Raw genomic sequence first — 20770 nt, 5'->3', positions numbered from 1 at the left:
GAGGCCCGCTATACTCCAACTGAAAAAGAGATATTAGCAGCATATGAAGGGGTTCGAGCTGATTCAGAAGTGATGGGCACTGAAGCACAGCTCCTCCTGGCACCCCGACTGCCGGTGCTGAGCTGGATGTTCAGAGGGAGGGTCCCCTGTACACATCATGCAACTGATGCAATCTTTGCTTGCTGGATTGAAGAACCATTTGTTAACAAAGTCTCTTCACCCAGTAGACCTACGTAGGTTGTTACATCACCCTTTCATTTTCTCTTTGATAAAAGAAGGAAAATATCAGACTAATTTGTCAGGATCTATTGTCCAAAGTTTCTATATCCTCATTCTAATTTTCACTAATTAAGTTTTACATCAACCTCTTCAGCAGATTGCCTGGAGCTGGTGATAGTAACTGTCATCATCATTGCACAGACAGGACGGGATTACGTGAATGAATCAGATTTGGCATTTTCTGCTACGCAGTTTGGGATGTTTCTGAAACACAGGAGGTTCCACCTGAACATCAGGAAACACTTTTTCACTGTGAGGGTGACTGAGTTCTGGAACAACAGGTTGCCCAGAGAGCCTGTAGATTCTCCATCCTTGGAGATATTCAAAAGCTGTCTGGACATGGTCCTGGGCAACCAGCTCTAGGTGGCCCTGCTTGAGCAAGGTGGTTGGACCAGATGACTTCCAGAGGTCCCTTCCAACCTCAACCATTCTGTGATTCTGTAATTCTATGTTCTCTGTAATTATTTCATTGTGAAATACACCCCCACAACTATCAGCGTACCACAGCTACCAGTAGAAATAGCTCTAGCTACATGGTGCATGGGAGCAAACGTATGGATTTGGCAGACTGGAGCAACAACAATATCTGATTTTTAAAAACTCCAAAAGTATTGGTTGATTTGTTTGGGGTTTTTTTAATTCTGAAAATCTGTTGATTCATCCCTGATCTTCAGCTAGATCAGCAAATTAATTTCGTTTTCCAGGGAACAGTCTCTTATTTCCCTGTTATTCTGCCACCAGCAAGGAACATGCATAAGGCAGGTACTGTCTCAGCTTCCCTTCATTCCTTTAAAACAGCATCCCAACCATTGCCTCTGGCTGTGGAGAAACTGCTTTAACCATGGATGTTTCTACTTCCCTCCCATGTCATGAAGTGCTTACTGCAGAACTTGTCCTGCTCATCCTTCCTCAGAACCTGAGGTCTCTGTTATAGCAGGAGTGCCATTAGTCTGTTTTCCTGAATTTGCCTTTGTTTCTGCCTGCAGATTTTACCTGAGTGGTGGGGATTTTTTGAAGATTTTCTTCCTCTTGTTGCCATTCTCAAGTTCCTGCAGCGAGCCAGGAGTGGGAAGGCGGAGGGTGCTGGGACGGCTGCGCACCCTGGGCACAACAGCCAGTCTCAGCGGCAGTCTGTAAGGCCCATCTACCAGATTCCAGTCTGGATTTTGGCGAGACCTCGTAGCGCTTTAGGGCAGCAGATTCCTTTTCTGGCTGGGAGAGGCTAGTGTTCAGAGAACACCCTGAATGGGTTACCCAAGACTCAATACAGGAGTTTTCCACCTTCAGCGTGATTGCAGTAGATGCACAGGAGATACACAGAAGACATGCAGCAAAGATGAAGCGTACATACAACACGCGTGCAGAAAACACACAGCAAACATGAAGCAGACACACAGCAGATGAGCCGCAGATATAGAGAGGATGCGCAGCAGATGTAACAGAAACACAGTGCATGTACAGCAGTCGCACTGGAGACATGCAGAGCACATCCAGCAAACACGCAGCAGAGGCAGAGCAGACACAAAACAGGGACACAGCAGAAGTGCTGCACACGTGCAGACATATACAGATGTGCAGCAGACACGCAGCAGACATGCAGCAGACGCAGCAGACATGCAGCAGACAGGCTGCAGGTGTACCTTTCCAAAGTGGAAGAAATAGAATGCTTTCCCATGAAAAAAGGAACTGGGCAGTTTGCATTAATGACAAAAACACGGAGCTGGACTGAGAGCAAACTCTAAGGAACCTTCTACTGAACGATGATGTTCCCATGTAAAAGCAATCTTAGCTTCTACTCTTCACGGTGACTAGAAGATCCCTGAGCAGCACAGGCCATGTTGAATGACTTTTTGTGCAATGAAGGGCGCTGCTCTGCTTCCCAGTTGTAATTTTCCCAGAGCACACAATGACCCGCGTAGAAGCTGTGGCAACTGTTTTTCTGTATGCGCTGCATTTGCCCAGTGCTATGTAGAGCCTCCTTCACCAGCCCTGCAAACAGAGTCAAGGGCTCTGCTAAAATAATTTGGTGCTATGGTTGGAGGTGGAGAGTAAATCCGTAGTTCGATTTCAAAAGCGCCCACGTTTTCCAAAAGCCTGGGCATCTGTTGCTTCTCTTGTGCTCAGAAGTTAAAAGGAGACCTTGAATGCAGAGCTGTTTCTGCTGGTATGGATTAAGGCTCCCTGCAGATGGGGGAACATCTTGGGTTGCAGCTCCTGGTTGCATTAGGTTGGATAAAACACAAAGCTAGCTAGTACTGCCACCGATATTCAAGTGTAAATCTCCAGTTAGAAGTAGACATATGTCTGTGGTTGGCGTTAACTGGGAAGATAAGTTCACTCTGAGCAGATGGAGGTCCTGTAAAACCTAAGTTCCAGCCCTCAGGTTCCCAGCATGCAGGAGGGATGGATGGATGGATGATCTTTTTTTGGTATAGGACTCTCCATGCAGTATGTCGGCAGCCCAGACAACTCATGGCCAGGCACCAAATATTGCACTTTGAGTTCCACCTGAATCTGTTTGCTGGTCCCCCCTTTCCAACACATGGATGTGAACAGCTATGCAAGGAAGGCAGCCGTTAACCTTAGTACCCTAATGATTTCCACACCCTGGCCTCAGGCTACTTCAAGCCTTGTTGAAGATTAAAGAATATTATATAGTCATTTTATCAGGCAAAAGACTAAGAGGGTTTTTTTGTCAAAATCAGTGAAGGAAGAGGTATCTGGCATCAATCCCATAGACTAAGTCAGAAGAAAGTGGAAGTTGAATGAAACTGATAACAAAGTGGGTATTTTTAACTATGGTGGCAAGTACCACCTCTTTCTAAAAGACAGCCAAGGATTTCATCCAGCTCTGTGCAGGGATCCTGGGAGAGAGGTCCTGGGCACCCTGTTACACAGTAGGCTAAACTACAAGATCACAATTGTTCCTCCAAAACCGAACCTTTATAAGCATATGCTAAAAATTAGCAGAGTTTCAAAACAAAACATGGGGAGAATCCATTTTGAATGGGTTGAAATTAATGGTGTCACAGAAATGACCTAGAGGGAGAATGAAATTAGATTCCAAAGCAATAACTCAATAAGGAGAATGCTGTTTTTTAAGAAAAAAATAACATCTTTAGCAAAGTTGTGACAAAATTGCTTTTTAAAATTAATAGCAGTTATCTTGATGCTGGGAAATACAAGCTGGAAACCCATGTTCTCATCAGCAAGAAGGTGTGGATAAAAGGCGTGTCATTTAGTTGTTAAACAGAAAACTGCAATCACGGTTTGTGGTGAAGAGCTCCTAAGAATGGGAAGGTCGAAGTTAGAGGAAAAATCATTTAAATTCAATAAACTTGCCCACAACATTCTGATTATTACTGATAATCAAAATCCACAGACATTTCAGAACTGTCAAGAAACTTCATGACAATCAGTCCTACATTAAAAATCAAGAGGGTTTTTTTTACCCTACTCACTCTCAGCTTTGCCTCCTTGCTAGCCAGCAGTAGCAAGGGGGTCTTATCCAGACGTGATGCCGTCCTGGAGACACACCGTTGTACTGCTGAGATGGTGCTAATGCCTGCGCGACTTTTCCTTTGGGCGTTAGAGCCAGGGAGATGAGAGCTGACATATTTGCGCCAGTCCTTTCTAGCAATGCTTTCTGGCAAAGGACTGCAGTGCTGGTCCACCCCCACGGTTCAGCTGATGCAAAAATAGACCCGTCAATATGAGGCAGATCTTCCCTTATCACCTTCTGTGCAGCCTAGGAAGAGGCTGAAAGAGCTCAGCTGCTAAAGAGAACTGTTTTAATGAGAGTGAATATGGCCAAAAGAGTGATGCTAAGAAAGGACAGAGGGAAAAGCAGTGCTGGCCATAGCGTCTTCTTTGTCCACTTTAAATAAACAATAGGATTAGAGAGCTAAGCAGGGACAAAGTAAGCATGAATTTCAATTGATGGCACCAAATGCTGCCTGCTGGCGGTGGCTCCATCTGAGAACTGGGAGATGCCAAGAAAAAACCACTGGAGCAGAGCAGAGCTGTGGCCGTGTGATGTGAAAATGCATGGCTGTTAGCGAGAGAAGCCTTTCTCCCAAATCCACAACGGAGTCGGAGGCATGAGCAAGGACTGGGAGAGAGTCCATACTGCAAGACTGCCCACAGGCTCGAGGTGCCAGCCCGCCTGTGGGGACAGAACACAAGCAGCATCTGGCTGGTGCTGCACCAGCCTGTTCCCGTTAGCGGCCTGGGAAAGACAGCCTAGAGCACTGAATTGTTGCCTACTAGCTGAGCAAGCAGCCGAAAAGGACTCGGTCCTGCCAATTATTGTCAGATGCCTAGTGTGACCCCAGCAGAATTGTACTCATTGTTAAAGGTAGGAGAGGGCAGACAGCACAGCGTGTGAAGTCCAGGCTGAGAATGCTTTGCAGACTCAGATGCTAGCCAAAAACTAAGCCAAGTCACCCTGAGCTTCCTGCTCACCCACAGCTACGTCCTCAATACACGCGCACGCACGCAGGTCTTTGTCCGCTCCTCCAGCCATGGGAGAAAGAATACCCAGCTAGAATGAACCCTCCGAAACTTCTTCAGAAAGCTCTGCGCAGTCACTAAAGGGCTGATTTGTGTAATAACTGCAGGGTCCTGCAAGGAGCACTTCTGCCATCCAGCAAGACCCACCAGCTAATGAACCCTTGGCTGCGTATAGCGTGTGCTTTCCAGACAGCAGGAACAGCAGCCCAGGATTTGTCTCCCCTGTCGCGAGTAATCAGTGCACCTCAGTTGTCACTGGCCTTCAGAAGTGGTATTTCCATTCCATTAAATTAGAGGAAGACAGAAGTGAATGAAAATGGGTGGCTTGCCAGGGCCGGGGTAATTCTCGGAGATGCTCTGGTCTGCACAGGGATTGCTCCCTGGCTGCTCACACATTCTCCTTCTCGCTGGCCTCATCCAGGGGGATTCAACATATTAATTCAGGAAGAATTCACTATAGTTCACTATTTTGGGCCAATTTCCTGCTCTTCTCACCAAGTGGAGACTTTTGTCCAGGGATTGAGGTTCCCTGAGCTGTGACCCTGCAACTAGTCTGCTTTGGTGCATACTCAGTGGTCCAGCAAACACTTCTCCCAGCTCATCGCTTTTTTTGTGTCTGCCTGGAAAAGTTTGAGCTGGGTATCTGCTGCCTGAGCATGGAGACCCTTTTCCTTATTTATCACAGTCATTCTTTATTTCCCTCCTTGATACAACCTAAAGCTTCTTCCTGCAGGGTGAAAGCAGGTCCTCAGTGCTGTGACTGTCTCCTGAGCACGACTTTCCAAGACATTCCCTGTTCAATGGGAAAAGGAGTCTGAGCTAAGAGGGTCCAGCCAGGATCTGCTGCACTGAGCGATGGTTCCCTGGACCGGTTTGAGCATCCTTGTAAGGGCAGAGGTACCAACACTTTACATCTCTTGCAGGTCATCTCTGCTCTCTTTAGGATGATGAGAACAAGTCGAGGTTACAGAGTAGGTGCTCTCAGAAATTCATACTGCTTCGTTTTTTTGTAAACTAAGACTCTGTTAATAAAAGTATGGCTTGTACTTTTACCAGGTCCCAGATGTAAGTCAGGCAAGTGACCAAGCACAAATTCCTTTTTCCCTAAGTGTTTCAAACAAAACACTCAGTAAAAAACACCCTCCTGCCCTGCCAAAGTACAACTGTGCAGACTAGTAGTAGGGCTGGAGGCCAGTGTTTTATGAAAGGGTGAGCAGCAACTTTCCCACCAACACATGGGATCAACACCTGGTGATTTCAGGATGAGAAGCACCGCAGCTTAACTATCCAGCCACAAACCTAATGATCAAGAGATAACAGACTTCATCCGTGCCACTCGTCCTCAAAATAGGTGGGACACATTCATCACAGGAGAAATCCACAAGTAGACCACATCCTGGGCTAGATTAGGAGAAGCATCGCCAGCAGGTCCAGGGGAGCTATTTCCCCCTCTTCTGCTTGAGCACAATCTCCTCATTTTAGGATTCTATTAAGCTTGCCCAGTCTCAATTTTTCTCCTGTTCTCTCTTTGTATTCTCTGGGTATCTTGAGAGACATGAAAATCTCTCTTCTGCTCTGCACACACATCCAGTTTGGGGTGCAGCAATTCTGACAACTTACAGGGGATGAATGGAAACCCCTTGGCACACTTATAGTTGCTACCTTCCCTGTCCCTTATTTTCAGGTTTTTTTCTGTCTTCAAGTTTCAGCTTAGAAACATTTATGGGGAAATCAAACCATCCAGCAACAGATTTGGCCAATTCTCACTGCACTTCTGCTTGTTCAGCTTTAGGAATGGCCATCAGCCCAAATACTGCTCTAGATTTCCCCAAACCGTTCAGAGTTACCCTTTGCTGTAAATTCACCAACTCGGTGACAATCCAGCTAACTCCAGGCTGGTGAGGATTTCTGATTTGATACTGCAAAAAGGAGGGCTGTCTGGTATCCACAGAAGAGCTATTTTTAGGGATGGGACACAGAAGTTTCTTTTTAGATTATTTACCCCCTGCAGCCTATTCTCTTATAATGATATTAATGCCTGTGCAAACAGTCAAATAAGATGAATTTGTATCAATACCACCACTACATGCTCTAGTCTTACATGACTTAAGCATGTGGCTTTTCCAGGGACGATGATCCTACCTCTCCACCAGAGCTGGAAATTTTTCCTGTAATTCAAGATTCATTTTGGTTTTGATCTTAGCCCGATTCTTTGCTGGGCCCCAGGGATCATCTCTCACAATAACTGGGGAAAACCATTGCAGGCATCAGTCACCCTTGGCCTCAGTGGAGATCACCAGGGGGACAGTAATTACTGCCAAATGTGACAGTGGTTTTTGGTCTTGCATCTCCCCACCCAGAGGAGAGTGGGGAGAGCATCATGGCGTGAGAACAGCTTTGAAACAATGCTGACTTTTGGATCCCCGGCCTAAAGGGGAGCATATTTGTGTCCTCCTAGTTCTTGACTTACCAGATCCCTCAAACGTACTGCCAGTATTTATTTCAGTGATTTATCAGTTTCATGAGTCTACGTTGACTGCGTACTTCCCCAGGCCTATGTGTGTTCATGCAGCGAATACAGTTTGATAAGTCATTTGCAATGACTTATCAAAAAAAAAGAGCAATACCACTGGAAAAAGTGGTATTTTGCTCTGAAAGCAGAGCAATACCACTGGAGCAGCCAGCCGTTCCTATCCAGGCAACCCCCTCTCTAATGTAAGGATATTGACTCGGTCCTGCAAAGGAGGTGCTTAATTCCTCCCACCTGAAACATCATCCTCTTGTTCTGCAAAGCAGCCCAGCATCTGTTTAGCTTTTAGGAAGGAGTTCAAGTCCCGGTGATTTCAATTATTTTTGGTTCTAAGAGTTCGGTTTTAAAGGTGCAGAGATGCTAACTTTCTGTTGCCACCGGTAGAAGTCACACACCTTAAAACTGCTAACAGCTATTTTGCTGGGTAATACTGCAAGCACAAAAGTATTCAGCATTCAGCACATCCTGAAGTTGTTTGCTGAGCTGAGCTATAGATCGCTTTCCTAAGACTCTCGGCAATACCTGTGAGACTCGACTCAGTAATACATCTGTGGCAACAGAAACAGTTTTCTCTGATCTCACCAAAGCCCCAGACTTACGGTGTCTCTCACATTCCTGCTGGAGACCCTTTACTTCCCCTGGCCGCTGGAGCACCCCCACGTCCATCCCCAGGGATAAAGGTGGTATGAACTGGTGCACAGCTCCCTCCCGAGCAAACCCTCGTAGCATCACTGAACATCTCTCATCTGTGCTGGCTTGGTCTCCGCTTGAGCCCAGACTGAGTAGCTGGGACTCAGAAGACCCTGAGATAAGATGCTCAAAGCAAGCCGGACCTTTCAAGCACCTGAATTCAGGTGTTGATCCTGCACCGCGGCTCTCCTTAAGGAAACGGGGAGGTCTGGGGAGAGGTGGAAGAGTGCATCGCCGACCGCTCCTCCTCCCAGAACCAAGGAGGGACTCTAGACAAGAAAGATTGATTGAAGTGAACAGAGACTACTTTTTCCTGGTTATTTTAGTGAACAGAAAGGAAGCCTTAATTTAAGTAGTTATTTTAATTTCTGTTTTTATGTTTGAGTTATTTTTTCCTAGAGAATGGATGATCTGAAACTAAAGATAGCCTTGACACCTAATTTAGCACTTTCTTTAATTAACCAGCAAAACGTACGATATCAAAATATGTGCCTTTTAACTGAGCAATTATGTAGTTTCAAACAAAGTTACTCAGGTGTTTGCTGTTTTCTTTTTTATATTATTAGAAAATGGGGAGAAATTAACTTATTTTTTCCAGATGGTTATTACATTTCTACTCCTAATACATATTAAATTGTCTTTGGATTGAAATTGAAACAGCATTAAATGGGCCTTTTTAATGTCTGACGGTACTTCTCCTGTCTCCGTGCCCAGGGCTGAATTTCCTACCATAATTCAGAGCAGACGGCAGCTTTGGGTGCCTTGGGGACAGGCCATCTCAAATACAGAGATGCGGTCTTGAAAGATTACAGATCTCTCTATCTCAGCCCCCTTTCCTTCTCCTGCTGAGATGCAGCTAGCAGTAAGGTCATCAGTAAGGTGATGGAGCAAGAGAAGACTACAATGAAGGGAAGTCCCATCAGGGACCTCTGGATCCCCAGTACAAAACTGCAGCCCCGGCTCAGAAATCCTCCCTGCACTCAGGCAGGGGTCTCCCAGGACCCCTTGCACACCTGGACTCCAAACACACACACATACAGAGAAAGCCAAGCTGAGAAGGTCGCCTGGCTGCCACCAAGGTGACTAGCTTACAACAAAGCACTGCCCAAGTTTAGGTGACGCGAGCCATGCAAAGCTGACCCCACGGTAGACACCTGAATTTCAGCTGAAAATTATGGGGTAAAAAAAAAAAGAAGAGATGGAAATAATTTTTAAAAGATGCATGATTATTATTCAGTTTCATAAAAGGAATAAGCAAAATGCAAGGAAAGTCTTACAAAGACTGTAGAGGTTTTGGATTCCATTTACTTAAGTTAATGCCAAGTTCAAGCCCAATAATGTTTACAATTTTATTTTTTTTTTAGCAAAGGGGTTCTATAAAATCTTTTGTTATACACCTTTTCTTTGTCAATAATACTATTTTTCCCCTTTATTCAGATCTTCACACATTTTGTATGAGTGATGGTAGGGAAAATCTTCCCTTACTCATGCACATTTAAGTTTAAAACCTATATATAAGCAAGGAACCATAGAGAAGACTTTCCTTTGAAAAAGACTAAAAACGCAACTGATTTCCAGGAACTGCTTAACACTTTCAGTTGGAAAGCAGCAATACCAACTCTTCCATCTTTTTTTTCCCTTAAATTCTGAAATAAATCAAAACTTCAAATCCAGTTCTTAAAACTTCCAAACAAAACCCATATAACCTATTAACTTCTACGCCAGATAATCCTTTGCCATGCCAATACTTGCCTTCATGTTTCCTGCCAATAACAAGAGAAACCAGCCTAGGCCAGAAGTCCAAGATCAACCATTGCACAATATAAATCAAGACACAAGGAAAACTTAGGAACAAGAGTCTTAAGTCAGAAGTTTCCAGCTACTGCCTTAATTTTTTTCTCTCTGTTGTTTGTAGTATTTCAACTCTGGCTTTATGAATAAATATCAAGGTTTACACGTGTGGAGTATGTGGACCTGGAAGCAGCCGAGACGTGCTCAAGAGGTGACTGGATCACAGTGACAGAAGCTCCAGCTGCACCTTTACAGAATTGATGTACGCTCACTCTAAACTCGGCTTTAGCAAGCCTTGGAGCATGGAGACCCACATCCTGCCCAGGGCAGGAATGTGGTGGGAGAAGGCAAGAAAGCTTTGCTAGAGTTTGACCACACTCTTCCCTGCCATGTTCTTCCTCATCATTTCTAAGTGCCCCAAAGCACTCCTCCTTGAAGACAGAGAGTCCTCTATGCCTCCATGAACATGTATTTCACTGTCTTGTAAGGAAATGAGTATTTAGAACAGGATGGAATAGAATATTTCGGTTGGAAGGGACCTACGACGATCACCTAGTCCAACCGCAATGACATGTGGGCAACCACAAGCAGCACAGTCCATTTCAGAGAGCAATTTTTAATAAGTACTGGAGCCCTGTTGTTACTCTTTGGCTACACGTGCGTGTAGTTTCAGTTGGTGTAGTTAGTGAGGTACCCCACAAATTTGCTTTTTTAAGTATTTAAATCACCATAGTTACAGGGTCTTTTTCACAACCCACACAATCAGTAGGATCAGTCTGCTTGCCTAAACTACAGGATTAAGTTAAGAAATGGGACATTTCAGCTTCCGCTGCCTCTTAGTAGCACCTTGGTTCTTACTCTAAACAGGATTTCATTTTCAAGGGAGTTTTCTACAACTTCGAGGTCAAGAAATCAATTTTTTTTATAAGGAATAAAAGCTGTGCTTCTGCATTTAAAGGACTCCACTCGGACTTTGAGGAAATCAATACCTCTCACTAGATTTACAGTAGCAGCAGAGATGGTCACACTGCAGAAAAGATTTGCTGACTCCCACTTAGGGCTTACTCCTTTCAACGAAGTCAACTAAAACGTTACGCTTTGAACTTGGCAGAGGCAGAACCAGGGCCTGAATCATGAAACGTCTGACAGTGCTGGTTGTGCTCTGGGCATCAGCTCTTTTTAAAGGCACATGTTTCCGATAAACCTAAAGCGAGAGTGAAGAAAATTACAATTGCTGCTGGTCCAAAAAAAACCTTTTATAATTCCTGTACGAAGATGCTCGTGGAACTGCAACGCCAGAGACGGAGTCGGATTAAAACGCTGATGGAAGTCATCTGCTCTCTGTGCACATCTCAGAGAGAACCACAAAAGTGGTGAAGCTCATCTCTGCTATGTCCAATCTCCCCTTGACGTTAAACATCATCCCAGTGTCAGCTCCAGTTTAAATTGGTGCCACGTGGCCCAGAATCATAGCCTGTGGCTTTCCCTCTCCACTGCATCTGAGCTTCCAAGCTTCGGGTGGTGGATGGAGAGTTCATCTACATCCCCGCTGGTGTTTGGGATGGTCCTCTGGAGCTGGTCAGCTCCTCTGCTGGTGTTTTGCAGTTGCAATGGGCCTTTCCTCTCCATTCCCCAGTGTCAAGCTGGAAACTAAGGTGTCAAAAATCTACAGGAGAGCACCTTAGAAACTCCTCACCTTCCCCATTCCCCACAATTAATTTAGACACCTCTCTGTCTTTTTGTATAAGTCAGAGCAATAGACAAGGTATGACAAATGCCTCCCCAAACGTCCCCTCTTCATCCATCTTCTCAATTGCAGTGGCCGCTTCATAATTAATGGGCTTGACATAATTAGTTGTATTTAAAGTCAGGCTATAGCTGAGCCTTTATTCTTGCTTGAAAAAACAGGCAGCCATGAACTTACAGGAAATCATACTGCCAGCAAACAGCTCAGCTGGCTGCAGACTAATCATCTTTTCTTTCCCCTTTGTTAAACACATTCTTGCTCTTGGAAACTGTTCAACAGTTCATTAAACTAATAATCCCATTCAAATCCTGCCTCATAAATGGATTTGTCAGTGCCGTTCCTTTCAGGAGACAGTCATTTTAAATTGTCTCTACTTTAATGAGTTTAAGGACAGATTAAATCATGGCTTGGGCTGTGATTTATTGCTCCCCATTACTTTATTAACTGTTATTTGTAAAAACATTGGTGAATAACAGGCTTGTTTATTTTGCATTTATTTCATGCTTTGCATTTATTTCATACTTTTCCCTTCATAAAAGGAGACTGGCATGGGAACAGAGCTCCAAATAAATATGTTTCCAGCAGAAACATACACAATCTTTCCTCCTGCATTGCTGAAGCCTCTTTCACCAACAAGACATCTACAACCGTCCTCGTGCACAGCCAGCTCACTCCAGACATCAGCAAGGAGAGCTTGCGGTGGTCACGTTGGAGTTACTAGAGAGCAGTTTCTCACTACGAGCTCTATGATATTAAATAATTCTGTGTATTTCTCTTAGTATTAATTGACTAAGACTTCACACAAAGTAACTTGCCACCAAAAGAGCAGATGTCCTGTGCTGCTTGGGCTTACCCAAGACTTTCCTGAGAAACCCACAGGAAGTTGTGTGCTGTGTGCAGGAGTAGAAGATACTTAAGAGAAAATGAAGGAAGGAGCACTGAATATGTTTGGGTATTTGATTCTTCCAGAGTTGGTAAAAATTTCCCTATAAAGACATCTGAGTCACACTTCTCTGTGCACTTCTGGTGCGATTCTATTTTCTTGTCCAAGTTGTGATATAACACAATTTAGAGATGGAGGGAATCTGTGGTTCCACCCACCCAAGAGAAAAGGAGGCACATACAAGAATAAATGGTAGAGCAAAAGCCAGATCTAGCTTGTCAAGATAGGTGGCTGTCCTTTAAGTCCTTTAATGTCTGTCTGTCATATTCCACTTTGGGAGCAAAAGTATTTCTGCCATGGACAAAATGATCTGCAAGTGGCATGTTAATGTTGTAAAAGGCTTTGAGATCTGGCAGGATAGAAGGTCTCAAGCATAGTGTACGAAAGGAAAACACTAACTTGTGTTGGGGAAACAAATTATTTCAAGGGACAAATAAGGCAGGGCTACAGACAGTCCAGAAGCCCTGAGCAGAAGGTTTCCACAAAGGAGAAGCAGCAGCAGAAGTTAGGACTCTGCACTGCATCATCATTAGATCTAACAAGCGAATCCTCAAAATCTGCTTGTCCGCTTCCTTCCATTCGGAACGATATACAAACTTTTGCACATTCTCACAGAAATCAGAGTGTTCAGGACGGTGGCTGGGGGTGGTGGCCCAAGGCTCACCAGGCCCGTGTGATGCTGCTAAGCTTTGCTGTATTTTAATTCCAGTTCTACTTAAATTCCACTCATGCAAGCCCCAGAACCAAAGAAAGTCTCAGAACCAAAGATATTTCAGATGAAAGTTGAATTGAAATTAGTGTATCTCTCTGAAAAAGAAAGTTGTGGGTCTTTGAAAGCAAACGCCAAAGCAAATATTTGAAATGGTGTCATAAGCTGTTAAAATAGACACCACAGATAAATGTGTTTAGAGATTCAGATGTGTGTTTAGAGGTGTGGCATTAGATGGTCTCACAAATCACAATAGTCAAGATAAGCCACCTGCATGCCCACATTGTAAAAGAACACCAAATTTAAAAAGACAACCCTACCTTCCTTCACATTTAAAGTTGCACCAAGAAAACTCACTGTTCGTTCACTTCTTCTGCTGTTGCAGTGCTAGTCTGTGAGTAAACCAAACCTTAAATTATGACTTATCTGATTTTCCCAAAGAAGTGGATCAAACTCAGTTACATTTCACAGCAGCAAAGAATCCTGGTACCTTAAGGCAGCAAAACCCAGGTCAGGGAAGATGTTGATCCACAACTGCAACTCTCCAGAACTGTTTCAAGGCAGAGCATAAAGGATGAGGGACTAGCGCTGTTTGGGGAATCTACAACAAAAATTACTGGGTCTGTGGCTCTGCAGGAGATGGTTTTCACTGGCTGCCTACAGCATTGCAGCTGGTGACATCTGTAGCTGCTTTCTAAGCCCAGTAGAACATTATTTAAAACATCACTCTTGAACAGATTTCTCATCTCAAGTGGTTTTTATCTGCTTGTAAAATACAGTTTTTTAAAGAGAGAGATTGCTGAAGGGCTGGAAATCCTGAAGGAGAGATTTGGACACAAAACCTAGGAGACTGTCAGGGTCACTTGACACAGAGCATGGGAAGCGCCTGGGGCAGAAGCTCCAGCCACTCTGAATTTTGCCAGCTTCCCCTGTGTTGCCACCATGAGTCCCTCCTTTGAAACAAGACTGTTCTCCAAAGGGCCAAGAAACAATGATTCTTCAGTTGTCTTAAATTATAGTTGCACAGACTTCCTTAAACAGACCTTGCACTTATCCCAGTGGGATTTCTTCTTTTCCTGCAGCAATTGCTTCAGAGGGCACGAGGAAAGCAGAAGAGAAAAATGAAGGAGGTAGCAGTGTGGTCCTCAGCTCCCTGCAGGGGACTGGGAGCCAGACACTTCAGGCCTGATTCTGATCCTGCCTCAACCTTTCTGTGTGGCCTTTAGGAACTTACACAACCGATAATTTGGTATTACTTTACTTAAATGCTGGTCCATGCCTGAGGCTTTAGAGAAGGGTTTTCAGAAGTAATTTCTAACTTGGGAACCTGGGCTTCATTTTTAAAATGCACTTGGGATTTAGACCCTTCAGACTCACCAGAAGTCAAAAGGATTTAAGCTGTAAATCATTTTTGAAGACAGGATCTGGTCACCTAAATCACTGAGCGCCATAAGACCACTGGACACCAGTGACTTTCTCTCAGGTTCCGGGGGGGATGGAAATACTCATCATTTCCTTGCTCTGCCCTTCCTTTCTCTTCACAGGGCTGCGTGACACAGGATTATCCATGCACATGTCAACTCCTTCCAATCCTTTCTATCCCCGTTATGAGCACAGTAATCAATCACATACAGCCCTGGGCAGCCAGGCGGAACAAGAGTCTCTGGATCTGGTAGGCTGTCATCCCATCCTTTTCAAGAAATGGCCTTCATCCCCGTTAGTCATAAAGATTTGGGGTGTTTTAGCTGAGGGATGATGGACTCAAAGAGAGGAGCATGGCAAAAGTACTTATGCATCGTACTGGGGGAGGCACAGGGTGTCCCTACCCTGTGAGTGAGCTAACGGCTGCTTTTGGTAGCTAGTTTTAAGAAGACCAAACCCCCAGGACAGTTGCTGTCCATCTTTTCCGAATCTGCTGGAGCGGGAGGGAGTGGCCACGCATGTTTGAATTCCAAGAGCAGATGCGGCCAGCCCCACGGCCCTGCCCCTGGCAGCTCAACGGCCAGGCTCTGTGTTCCAGCTCCAGCCCAAACACGGCACATTTGACTGTCTGGGCTGAAAGCACGGCACTCCGTCCCATTCAAGAAGCATTCCCCAGCAAGTGCCGGAGGACTCTGGCACAGCCCAGGCTTCGCGCGTGTATCACGTTCTGCTCTGATTCTGCCCACTGACACAGGAACACTTTCCAAGAACTACAGCCAGGCAGACTTAAAATAACCAAGAATCAATGCCGGGGCCAGGAACCATCTTGAGAGCATGCAAATACAGCTGAGCTCCAGCACAAGCTTCAGGATTTTCTAGCTGAGCCCCGTCTCCCTCCTCAGGTGGAAAACGCTCACGGGTCCAGCTCTCGCACTGATTTGTCTATAGATGAGACCACAAGCCACAATTATGCTGCACAACAAGGGGCTTAGCGTGACAACTTCCCCTTAGCACCGACCATCAGGTAAAAGCAGCCATCAGAGGCAATAACCTCTCAATACAGCCCAGAGCATTGACAGGTAGCAGAGAGCTGAAGGCGACTCTAGGGTCAAAACCTGAGTTGACACCATCCCCACTAGTGATGGTGGAAAGCCCAGCCACAGCCATCCCTCCGGGTAAATGCCCAGCATCCCTCCCACAAACAGGCAGGGTGTGGATGGCTCTTCACAGTTCTGGCAGGTGAGCCCTAAGGTGCTGCGATCCGCTGAACAAAGCGGCAGAGCTCAGCGCACAGCTCTCTGCTCGCATGGGAGTCTGCTTGGTTGTCCCCTGTGGCATGAGCTTTCCTCCCACCGTAGGTCTGCAGAGCAGACTCCTTCCTGAGCTCAAGGAAAGGACAGAAAAGGCAATTCTGCAAGCATGTCTCTGTGCGCTATGATAATAAATCAAGTTCTGCTTTGTAAAATAGAAAAGAACATTAAACGTACCCTCGTAAAGTGTCTTGGCCTCTTCTTCTCACTCTGTTTGCTGGCTGTCTTTCCTCGTAGCCTGCAAATCTGTCTGTCTGCAAGTCCCCTTCATATTGACCCTGGGCTTGTTCCACATACATAACTGCTGTACATCCCAGCATGAACCTGGCCAGCCATAATACCCCCATGATGGCACGGATTCCTCAATTCCCCCGGCTGCCCCGAAAGCTTCTTCCAGCTGGAGGGTCCCTGCTGCCTTGGCGGAGGATGGTTTTTGGCAGCAGCCCCTAAGTGCCAAGGTGCCGTCCTGCCGTTCCCTTTCTAGAAGCAAAGACAGAAGAAAGAGAAAGAGAGAGACACAAGTGTTCTTAAGGACTTTCACATTTTTAAAGTGATCGATCATCCCAGGCGGCCCCTCCCCGAAGCTAATACAGTGGGGTCATACAGTCACACTGAGTTTGGCTCCTTGAACATGCAGCCAACACGTTCACGCTGTCATTCCCTACCACAGCATTGCCAAACCTTTCTTTCCCAAGAGCTGGAAACCAAGAGAACATCTCCAAAAGTCATGGTTCTGCCCTTGCATCTATTTTCCTGCCCTCCTGATGGAGAAACGAAGAGTGACAAAAGCACGTCTGTCCTGGGCCTGCCCATGGCGGTGGGTTACGATACTGACCTCAGCATAGTGCCTTGCTTCAGAGGAGCAACAGGAGATGCAGGGCTATGAAGCAAGAAGAGACCAGAACTTCAAGAAAGAGCAGATCCTATTTATGGACCATCTTGCCAGGTCCCACAGCTCTGTTTTACTGCATCGTACTCCAGACAGGCCATGGCACAGAGATCAGTTGCTGGAAAACAACCTCCCAGATACCTGGTAATTCTAGCTGGCTGAGGGGAGCGATCTGCTGGCAAACCCATCAGAGGGACATGTCCCCCAGTGCCGAGGTAGGCAAAAGGGTCATTGTGGGCTGGAGTGAGATGGAAGACTGTGAGCTGGGGCTAAGAGCATGAAGACATGGCGCATTAAGCTAAGCCTGGTTTCCATGGAGGGTGAAGGGACAGAGGAGAAAGCGGAGGGCTGGGCATGCTGGAGGGATGTAGAAGGAGAGCCCCCGAGCTGGGACAGGCAGCCAAGCATGAGGGGCCATGGGGAGGGGGATGATACGGGGTCCAAAGCCTCTGTGGAAGGGGGGCGGAATGGGCCAATGGAGGCAGCAAGGAGACCCCTCACACCTCCGGTTGTGGACACACCTTGGGGCAAGCACAGCGCGGCCAGCTCTCCGGGGCTGGGGCCAGCAACTGGGCCTGTGAGATGGCCGTAGCCGGGCAGGGGCCAGATCCAGGGCTTGGCCCCGAATCACACCAGGGCAGGTCCTCAGCCCCCAGAGACTTTCTGCCCTGAGCAAGCCGTCCTGATGAGCCCCCGAGCTGGGACAGGCAGCCAAGCATGAGGGGCCATGGGGAGGGGGATGATACGGGGTCCAAAGCCTCTGTGGAAGGGGGGCGGAATGGGCCAATGGAGGCAGCAAGGAGACCCCTCACACCTCCGGTTGTGGACACACCTTGGGGCAAGCACAGCGCGGCCAGCTCTCCGGGGCTGGGGCCAGCAACTGGGCCTGTGAGATGGCCGTAGCCGGGCAGGGGCCAGATCCAGGGCTTGGCCCCGAATCACACCAGGGCAGGTCCTCAGCCCCCAGAGACTTTCTGCCCTGAGCAAGCCCGTCCTGATGAACAAGGCCCCTTCCTGGGGAAAAAAAGGCACCAGCCCTGCTTCCCCCCGGGGGTAGGTGACATGGCGGAGGGGTCCCGTGGGCAGGCCGTGGGCCCTGCTGGGGCCAGCGCGAGCAGAGCCGAGGGGCAGAGAGAGCCCAGAGGGAATCTGGGGGTCAGCCCGTGCCATGGGGCGCTGAGGGGAGAAGGAGCCTACAGCAGCCTCTGGAGCAGCTTTATTTTAGTCCTTACAGCCGTCCTGGGTCTGAGAGGCTCCAGGCACTGGGGGGCGAAGGAAAACAGCCCTGGACAAGGGGTACGGACCCCGGCACAACGCAGACCCAGAGTGCCAGGGTCCGTACCGCAGTCACAGTGCCATCCGGTGACGCCCTGGGGTGGCTGCCTGCGACGAGGCAGGCGGCCTCGGCCTGAGGGTGCTAATATGGGGTGCCAGGAGCAGGCAGGGCTGTGAGGCCAGGCTCAGGGTGGGAGACCAGGGAGGCGACGAGAAAGCCCGATGAAAAGGCTCTGTAAAACAGATCGCGGAGGAATGTGCTCCACAGACTGTACCCCCTTCTCCTGCTCCCTCTTCTTCCTCCCCTCCAACCCCATCGCTCCCTCCCCCCCCTCCCCAATTCTCCCAGCCCTGCCTGTGAAAATGGGGCTGGGGAGCCCTTCCTTCCTCCCCCTGGCCGGCGGAGGGTCGGAAAGCATCTCTCACCTCGAGACCCCAAAAGTTTGTTCCTTCAGGGAGGAATCCTCACAGGTCTCCCCTCTCCACCCCAGAGTGGAAATAATCTGCTGCTTCTGCGAGAGGCACGGGCTCCGAGTCCGCTCCTGCGGGGAGGGACAGGGCCCCCGAGCCTCCCCTAACTGTCCCCCCTGCTTTCCCACAGCAGCACTTTCCCGTTCCAGCCCAGCCCCAAAGCAGGCAAAAAATCAGCCCAGACAAGGCAGAAAATGTGTCTGAACCAAAAAAAAAAAAAAAAAAAAAGAAAAGAAAAAAAAAAAAAGGAAAAAACCCCACTGCTCCCAGTGTCCCAGCTGGGAACCTCTCAGCTCTGGAGGGCATGCATTTTTCAGGCTCTAATATTTCAAATGCAGTGAATGAGAAAGACAGAGTGGGAAGGAAAAAGGCAGGGCTGGGAGCAGAGGCAGAGACAAAGAAACTGCCCTTCCCGCAGCCGTAAGAGCTCTGCTACTTCGCTACACACGCCTGTCTGCTGAAGGCTGGGATATGATTATCTTCAGCGAGACAAAAGGGAGAGCGTTTCCTCCGCTCCCAGAGCTCCCGAGGTAGATGGAAAAAGAAGTCGTAAAAAGCATAAAGTTTTGCACTCCGGGAGATTTCCAGCCTTCGTGCAGAAATTTAAACTGAAGAAAGTCCAGATGCATCCATTTCCTCAAGGAGAAGTTAGAAGCATGACAAATGATCGATACACAGGCACGTACTCTGAGAGCGTTCACACAAGTCTTACTAAGAGAGTATGGAAAAGTCATTTACACCATCAAAAGAGAGTTAAAAAAAAAGGCTCAAAAATTATTTTCAGCTCTGAGAAATTCCATCAAACACCACTTGTAAGAAACACACTGACAAAGCAAAGAGAGAATCAATCACTAAATCAGATTTTAAACTGATTTGGAAGTTTGGAGGGAATCAGGAAAGACATTTCAAAACCATGCCTTTGAGTGTGCAAATTCAATCAATCAATAAAAAAATAAAAATGTGCAAAACGCAATAAAATACAATTAGGCAGACAAACAATTAGGCAGATAAAGAGAAAGAAATCAGCTCTTAGCTATGCAGCTCTGGATTTAGTCTGAAACTGTTTAAATACCTTTACGTCCTGGAACTGGTGATGTGCCCAGAGCTCCTTTGTTTAGTGGAGATCTGGGCAGAAAAGAAGGGAATAAAACCCTCAACTCTTGAAGGAGAGAAGAAAAGGTACAGCCTCATCCAAATTGGACAGGGGGAGGGCCTTGCGGCGGAGAAAGGGGTGCAGGAGGAGTGGGAGTAGCGAGAGGACAACCCTACCGCATTCTTCAGCCAAAAGTTTTTAACTTCAAGGAGGGGCTGGGGGAGAGGTTGGGTTTAGCAAGAGACGTCTGAATGCAGACATGATTATCACCTAGCCGTTCCTTCTGAGCCGAGGACTCGTTTGGTTCAGTTAATTAGGGAACGCTTTCAGTTCAGCTGGATGCAGTGACTGCTTGTCCCAAATTTAGGTTGGAGCTGCAGGAGGCAGGAGGGCATTAGTAACAGCGACTTCACATCAAAAGAGCTGGTGAAAAATAATTCGTTTTCAATTTGGGACTTATTCTTCTTCTTCTTTTTTTTTTTTTTTGGAAAAATGATGGTGTGTTAAAAGTAGCAAAAAAAAAAAAAGGATTTCAACTAAAAGGCACTTTTCTCACCGATCATTTTCCTGTACTTAATACAACTAATGTGAAACAATTAAGGAAAGACAGATGGCTTGAAGGATAGGTGATCCAGCCCAGGACCTTCACGCTCAAAAGCTACCTCGGCTCCAGAGGAGAAAGTCTTTGAAGTTACAAGCATTTTCTCAAAATAAATAAATATATTTTTTTAAAAAAGCGTTGGTGATGTTATGTCTTTCTTCTAAGGAAGAATTTTGTCTGAATGTCAGCTCTGAGTCTAATTCCACTCTTTTGCTCCGCGCAAAAAATCTTTCCTCTGCCTCTTGCTTTAGGAATCATTACTGGTGGCTTTTCTTTAAATAATATATAATAAAATGCACATGGCCCTCCTCCTCTCTGAGCTCCCCCTGCTCTGCGCGACTGCACACCCGCAACCTTTCCGGGAGGTGGAAGTCCCCCAGCGCGGACGGACGGCATGCCAGAAGGCTCCCCGGAAAGCCCAAATCAAGCTGCTTTTCAGGTCAAAGAGGTTCAGAGAAGTTTCTGCACCAAACGGAACCCAAACGGCCACGCACAACGCACCCGGTGA

General features: G+C 46.8%; 1 protein-coding gene across 1 annotated transcript in view; it reads right to left on the bottom strand.

Annotated features, from left to right (window-relative positions):
• LOC103900461 (fibrillin-2) overlaps window positions 1–16280 on the bottom strand; it is a 121666-nt gene extending 105386 nt beyond the window's left edge. Inside the window, exon 1 of the mRNA XM_009281146.2 lies at window positions 16111–16280. Within this exon, the coding sequence (XP_009279421.2) occupies window positions 16111–16280 (170 nt within the window). The remainder of the gene's footprint in view (window positions 1–16110) is intronic.
• Between the last annotated feature and the right edge of the window lie 4490 nt (window positions 16281–20770).

This window comes from Aptenodytes forsteri, unplaced genomic scaffold (assembly GCF_000699145.1).
Source record: "Aptenodytes forsteri isolate BGI_AS27 unplaced genomic scaffold, ASM69914v1 Scaffold308, whole genome shotgun sequence".
Classification (NCBI taxonomy): domain Eukaryota; kingdom Metazoa; phylum Chordata; class Aves; order Sphenisciformes; family Spheniscidae; genus Aptenodytes; species Aptenodytes forsteri.
The sequence above is the reverse complement of the archived record's forward strand: the minus strand, read 5'-3'. Positions and strand labels throughout refer to the sequence as shown.